Below are 7,500 nucleotides of genomic sequence, written 5' to 3'. Positions count from 1 at the left end.
TCCCTTCTTCAATGTGTTGATAAGCTGTTTATATATACTGTATCTATATATATCGGTTTGACTCAATGCTTTAAAAAAAAAAATAAAAAAAAATGGGGAGACAGAATCCAGTCTGCTTTGTCTGTTCACTACAGTACACCTGGCAGGCCAGCAGGCAGGACAACCCACCGCCACACATCCACTGAGACGGATACTAACACTGGAGCTGAGGAAATTAAGATGATCTGCTGTTCTTTTTTTTTCTTCTGTCTGTCTTCCTGTGTGTGTGGGTGGTGTGTGTGGGTGAGTGTAATAAACTTTCACTCAGAGAGAGAGAGAGAGAGAGAGAGACGGAGGAGAGCTGGAACAGTATATCACTCTGTAGAGCCGGGACAGTGTAGGGGGGGGGGGGGAGATGTGGTGGCAGCCAATCAGGATCCACACAGAGATAGTGCCACTCCTGATGACACAGACTGACAGCTGGCACAGCCAATCAGCTCTCAGAGACGAATAAGGCCACCGAGGCTCCATATGAAAGCTGTAGGTTCAGCGGAAAAGTGTGTGCGCGCGTACGTGTGTGTATGTGTATGTCTTTCAGAACTGTAAACATCAATTCGCTTCCCTCTCTTCCCTCCATCCCTTTCTACCTCAATTCACACACACACACACACACACACACACACACACACACACACACACACACACACACACACACACACACACACACACACACACAAGCCTGCAAATTAAGCTGACGTATCTGCATTACTCAATGAGCTAAGCAAGCGAGTGTAAATCTAACAATGCGTCACACACACTCAACCTGACACCTCCTGTGTGTGTGACTCTCTCTCTCTCTCTCTCTCTCTCTCTCTCTCTCTCTCTCTCTCACTCTTTTCTTTCCCTCTCTCTCGCTAAACCCATAGCACAAACTATCCTTCCATGTAGAAACGTCATGTAGTATTTGTCTGTGTGTGGTGTGTGTGTGTGTGTGAAAGAGAGACTGTGCATTAGTTCACTGAGGTTAGAGTGAGTGAGAGTGTGTGTGTGTGTGTGCGTGTGTGTATGTGTGTGTGTGTGTGCGTGCGTGTGTACAGTAATCCCTGTGATGTGCTGACGAGCCCCGGGTCTGTGTGGTGGTGTCTCTATGGGGTCTGCTGTGGGCCGGCTGCCAGTGTCAGTGTGGTGGGGTGCGCAGGGGAAATGAACAGGGCTTTATGAAGCTAACCCCATTCAGGGCTTTCATTATACTGGGATCTAGCCTCAGCTCCCCACGGTCCCAGAGTACTCCACTACTCTCCAACACACACACACTCTGCAGGCCTACGTTTTACAGTGTGTGTGTGTGTGTGTGTGTGTGTGTGTGTGTGTGTGTGTGTGTGTGTGTGTGTAGCCAGGATGTCTGTACAGCGTTGCGTCGAGCGAGCCTAAGATGTTGTGTTTTTTTCAAAACAGGATTTCATGTTTGCTTTTTTGTGACATTTTTTACCACAGACTGGAACACTTCTTCTGCGGAGGACTAGGTCATCATCACTAAGTCATGAGTAGAATGTGTTAAACGGAGTTTACAGCCTTCTGCTGTTGCCAGACAAACACTGACCTCAAGGTCTTATGATGTTTTTCGGCTTCTTACAATGTCTGGATGACTTCTCTATGTCTGTTTCCACTAAGTCCACTAGAGAGAACTGGTCCTGGCTTCTTCTGGTGCCTGACTCACATCCGTTCACCGCGGCCACAAACCCCCCCCCCCCCCGCCATATCTCCACTTTTATATTCCCAAGTTCGGCAAAGGATTTATTTTTTGGGGGGGGGGGGGGAGCTCTGTCCTCATTGGGTGATGGTGTTGGGTAGTCTGGCGGTCGTGGTTTCGGATTGGACGGTTTTAAGGGGGAAAGTGAGGGCTACGCCCCGCCTCCCATGCGTGGAGACACAAGCTGGTGCTGATTAGAGTCCTAGTGAGCCCCTGGGGCTCGGGGTGGGAGACCCCGCCGTCTGCACAGGGGCTGGAAGCTCTGTAATTAAGGGTCTGAATCGGGGGACAGGGAGTATCTCTGTGGATACGTAGGCTCTCCTTCATAAGAGTGTGTGTGTGAGTGTACTATACTGTGTGTGTGTACTGTATTGTGTGTGTGTGTGCGTGTGTGTGTGTGTGTGTGTACTCTACTGTATGTGTGTAAACAGACACTATATGAGTCTGTTTAGTCTCTGATGAAACACAAGGCTCCCTTGTGTGTGTGTGTGTGTGTGTGTGTGTGTGTGTGTGTGTGTGTGTGTGTGTGTATGTGTGTGTGTGTATATGTGTGTGTGTGTGTGTTTACAGCCACTGTATGAGTTAGTGTGTCTCTCTGACATTACACAGGGCTCTGTTATGTGTGTGTACGTGTGTGTGTTTATATACAGTATGGCTGTGTGTGTGTGTGTGTGTGTGTGTGTGTGTGTGTGTGTATCTGTCAGGGGATACAAAGAGCTTCCTCATGAGATGCGGGGGCAGGGAGAGGGTAGATCCAACCATTCATTAGAGTAAATAACTTGACAACAGAACTCCGCCTAGTTGGCTCCCCTCCCTGATTCTCAACCAATAGAGGGAGAAACATTTCTTAGGCCGTAGAAAAGAAAAGTAGAAAATATTAAACTATTAAAAAAAAAACAGTATCAAAGTGAATTTCCAGCTTAGATGAATAAACATGAAAAAGAGGAGAACGATGATGCTACATTTGAGTGTGATTATTAAATACATTAACATTCATGAATTGGGGGGGGGGAGAGGGGGGGGGCTCTAACTGGGCCGGCCCGATCAGAAAACGATGCATTAACCACAGCCTATTAATATTAATGTCATTTTTGATTGATTTTTCTTTTTAAGTGAAGCAGGACATCCGTTAAACAATTAATCACGCTTGTATGGTGTGTGTGTGTTTTAGCTTGTGTGTGTGTGTGTCTCTACCCCCACCTCACTATCCATATCGACCAGTGTGTGTGTGTGTGTGTGTGCGTGTGCATGTGTGTGTATGTGCGTGTGTGTGTGCATGTGTGTGTGTATACATCTAATATAGCCCTAATCAATCTATCCACGACACTGTATCTGTGTCTCCTGGACTCTGCTGTAGTTGTGAATATGAGTTGCAACACTGCTCTGAGGTCAGTCCTTCTATCAGGCTCCTGGATCTTCAGCTTACAGCCAATGGGGGGGGGGGCGAGGGGCGGGGCGGGGGGGGGTGTTTAACTCCACCGCATTCAATCGTCAATCAACAAGACAGGATGACGGCTTGGCGGCTTAACCCGCGGGGGCCAATGGCCCGCCCTATTTCCTTACCTTCTGTTTCCTCCTCTCCTTCCTCTTGTCCTCCGTGTCCTGCAGCATCTTCTCCCTCCACAGGTCAAAGAAGTAGGAGGGGTTGGTGTAGAACTTGAGGCCCTCCTTCCCATCGTCCCTGTAAGGGGGGGGGGGAGAGAGGACAACAATGACCTTTGACCTTTGTTGTCACCTTTCTCTGTGCCTCCGTACGACACATCACGCTGCTCTTTCTTCTTCTCTCCGCCTCTCTCTCTCTCTCTCTCTCTCTCTCTCTCTCTCTCCCCCTTTATTTCCATCTTTCCATTCCTATTTCGGTCTATTTCTTTTTTTTCTTTTTCCGAACCTGTCATTTTTGTCAGTTCATCAAAACATCCCTTGATCTTTTTGCTGTCACCCAATCCATCTTCCATCAGCCCTCCTCTCTCCCCCCCCTCTGTCTTCCCTCCTCTCTCTCTCTCTCTCCCCTTCATCTGGGTGGGGGGGGAGGGGGTCATACGTTTCAGGGGGAGCAGAAATGACAAGAGTAGCGTTGGAAAAAAAATGGAAGGAGCCAATTATCAAAGACTCCGCTGACAAGGAAATTAATTATCAAACGCAGACACCAACACACCAATAACCCAACACCGACACCTCACACACACACACACACACACACACACAGACAAACAGAAACATTCACACACACACACACACACACACACAGAAACAAACAGAAACGCACGCACGCATGCACGCACACACACAGAAACACGCACGCACGCACGCACGCACGCACGCACGCGCACACACACACACACACACACACTTACTGTGCCAAGTCATGTCCCATCACATCCACATACTGGGAACTTGCCAAAGGTTCACAAATAGCTCCAATTATGCTTTTCTCACACTCTCAAGAGGTAGGGGAACAAAACACTCTGTATTTTTAGTTTCTCGACTGCGGTTTCTCAAACTTTATGTGTGATTTCTATTCGAGGAACGACACTGTCTAAGACTCCCCTTAGGAAGCCAACCTGCTCATGCCGAGATACCGACGCACGTTCAGACCAGGGACCGTGCCATGACATGGTATGCGCCTTAGTGTGCTACGCCACTGAACGCCCTGGGGACACTGCTTTTTAAACTTTTATATTTTTGTGCTAATTCTTAGCGTTATATCATATAATAATATTTGTGAATGCCTTCCCCTGACAACTTACCCTAACCGTAACCACTTGAAGTGAATGCCTAATTAACTGCCTAACCGCCACGCAAGTCATAATTCACGTGGTCAAGAATACGTGAACATACAGCGCCTTCAATAAGTATTCAACCCCCTGGACTTTTTCCACATTTCGTTGTGTTAGTTTCAAGTTTCAAGTTTCAAGTTTATTTGTTACGTCACATACACGAGCGCAGGGAGTACAATTCTTGGGCTCGGTTCTTTGACAATGCAGCATACAAATATGGAATTAATATCTTTGTTTTTATAGGGTCTCTGATTTGCAAATCAGTTACACACCGTATGGATCAGGTTGTCATTACAAACTGAGCAAATGGAGAGAAACAAAACTGCTCAGGAATGAGACCCTGAGGCCTGGGGAGACAAAGTTGAATGGCAGAGAGGAAAAAGCACAGTCGATGGAACAACATCATCTCAGTCACTCTACGAAATTGGTCTATAACCAAGTGGCTAAAATGAATCCCTTAATGGAAAATGTCAAGTGATACAGCAAAGAAAGTGGCTGGAAATGTGTTTATTTGGTTTTACTACAAAGCATTAGTTTAGATTAGTGCAAATCCAGCACATGCAATGCAGTTTCCGCACCATCCCTCGTGTGAAGAATAGTGGCAGCGGCACTTTGAGGGTGAACCGTGATCCCGTACCACACACCTCTCTCTGCCTGTCACGCTGGACTCAGGGTACCAGAGGGGCAGATTGGGATGCTGAGCTCAGGGTACCAGAGGGGCAGATTGGGATGCTGGGCTCAGGGTACCAGAGGGGCAGATTGGGATTCTGGGCTCAGGGTACCAGAGGGGCAGATTGGGATGGACACAAGGACAAGAGAGAGGAAGAGAAAACATGAAAAGGAAGAACACCAAATGGAGGAGAGGAAGTGTAATGATATGCTACAACAGGGTGTGTGTGTGTGTGTGTGTGTGTGTGTGTGTGTGTGTGTGTGTGTGTGTGTGTGTGTGTATAGAGAGAGAGAGATAGAGCAACAAGCAACAGGGCAGCAGCTGCACTCATGGCCGATCTGGGAAGAACTGCCTGAGGTGTTGTAGACAGCCCCCCTGGTGTGATGTGATGTCGGAGAGAAGAGGGAGAGGGGGGGGGGGGTACAGAAAGAGAGAGAGGGGAGAGGATGAATAGAAAGAGAGAGAGAGAGAGAGAGAGAGAGACAGAGGGGACATAGAAAGAAGGATGTGAACCCTGAGTCAGAGAGTAAATAATACATCTAGAGGGAGTGACAATAGTGATTATTAGGGTTAGGGTTAGGAGGAGGAGACTAATATTCTCATTTATGGTGTGTGTGTGTGTGTGTGTGTGTGTGTGTGTGTGTCTGTCTGTGTGTGCTGGTGTGTGTCTGTGGGTGTGTGTGTGTGTCTATGGGTGTGTGTGTGTGTGTCTGCGGGTGTGTGTGTGTGTCTATGGGTGCGGGTGTGTGTGTGTGTCTGTGTGTGTCTGCGGGTGTGTGTGTGTGTGTGTGTGTGTCTGTGTGTGTCTGCGAGTGTGTGTGTGTATGTGTGTGTGTGTGTGTGTGTGTGTGTGTGCAGACTCTTATGTTATCATCCACCTACAGCTGCTTGGATGGAGGGACAGTCTGGTTCAACAGCTGACCTTCTAGCTTACAGCACCTCCAGACAGAGACATTTAGCCTTACAGCAATTAAACCCACACAGGTCCACTGCCATAGAGTCACACACACACACACACACACACACACACCCACAACTGCCTCTTAGCAGCCTGTGTCAACTTTAGACTCAGGAGTTAAAACCCCCCCCCCCCGCCTACACTGGCTTTAAGACCAGAGAGTAATCTACACCTGCAGCTGTCTCTTCAGAAGAGTCTCTTTGTGTGTGCGTAGACAGCTCTGAATAGTTAAAAGAGAGAGGAGACCCTGTCTGTCTTATCTGTGTTTGTGTGTGTGTGTGTGTGTGTGTGTGTAAGAGAATAGTCCCAACACACACACACACACACACACACACACACAGGATCTCTCTCTCTCCCCCCCGGTGTCCAGGCACAGGTCAACAGCATAGAATAGAGATGAGGTTCGTAAAAAAAAACACGACAAATGAAACCCAGACAAATAAAAGAGCCCGCCCGTTCGTTCCTGGGGTTATCATCGATTATTCATCCCCCTGCTGACTCTGTCTCTCTCTCTCTCTCTCTCTCTCTCTCTCTCTCTCTCTCTCCTCTCTGCCCTGCAACCCGAGCCCAGAGAGACCCAGTGTGTGAAGGAGACACAAACACGTCGATAAGGACACACACACACACAAGGCGTGCACACACACACACACACACACACACACACACACACACACACACACACACACACACACACACATACACACATACACACACACCAACACACACCAACACACATACGCTCAATAATGCAGAGTGTGCATTAACAGTGTTATCACACACGGACAGAGGCTACCAAAATACTGCTCTCTCTCCCTGAGGGTGTGTGTGTGTGTGTGTGTGTGTGTGTGTGTGTGTGTGTGTGTGTGTGTGTGTGTGTGCAGACTTCACAGGAGAAGCCGTATTTCTCACGTGTGTAAGGAGTGAGATCTCCAAACAGCTCATCTAAGGGCTCATCTAAGGGCCAAATATATGTACTATATACAGTCTAAAAATCCGTTTTTACTTTGTCATTCTGGGGTATTGTGTGTGGATTGATGGCAAATTCTTTTAATTTAATCCATTTTAAATTGAGTCTATAACACAACAAAATGGGTTTGAATACTTTCCGAAGGCACTGTATACTAAGATGACAACTATTCTGGTATGTATACATTGAGATGTTAACCAATTAGATGTTATTAGATTGTTCTACTTTGCCCAATAAGGAGCGAGATGCTGTGACGCTGACCTGTAGGGTGTGAGGATGTTGAGGGGCGGCGGCTGCTCGCAGATGTCAAGGGTCTCCTGCAGGGGGAGTGGGCAGGGTCTGACGGTCAAACAGCTGCTGTCCTGAATGGTGGAGCTCCTGAAGGCCTTCCGGCCTTCC

At 47.8% G+C, this 7,500-nt stretch overlaps 1 protein-coding gene across 1 annotated transcript in view; it reads right to left on the bottom strand.

Annotated features, from left to right (window-relative positions):
• wasf1 (WASP family member 1) overlaps positions 1 to 7,500 on the bottom strand; it is a gene marked incomplete at its 5' end in the record, with an annotated part of 19,022 nt that overhangs the window by 10,588 nt on the left and 934 nt on the right. The window contains 2 exons of the mRNA XM_083688795.1: positions 3,293 to 3,410; positions 7,363 to 7,495. Of these exons, the coding sequence (XP_083544921.1) occupies positions 3,293 to 3,410; positions 7,363 to 7,495 (251 nt within the window). The remainder of the gene's footprint in view (positions 1 to 3,292; positions 3,411 to 7,362; positions 7,496 to 7,500) is intronic.

The sequence above is a fragment of the Argentina silus genome (genome assembly GCF_951799395.1).
Source record: "Argentina silus genome assembly, chromosome: 17".
NCBI lineage: Eukaryota > Metazoa > Chordata > Actinopteri > Argentiniformes > Argentinidae > Argentina > Argentina silus.
This window is presented reverse-complemented; position numbering and strand designations above follow the sequence as displayed.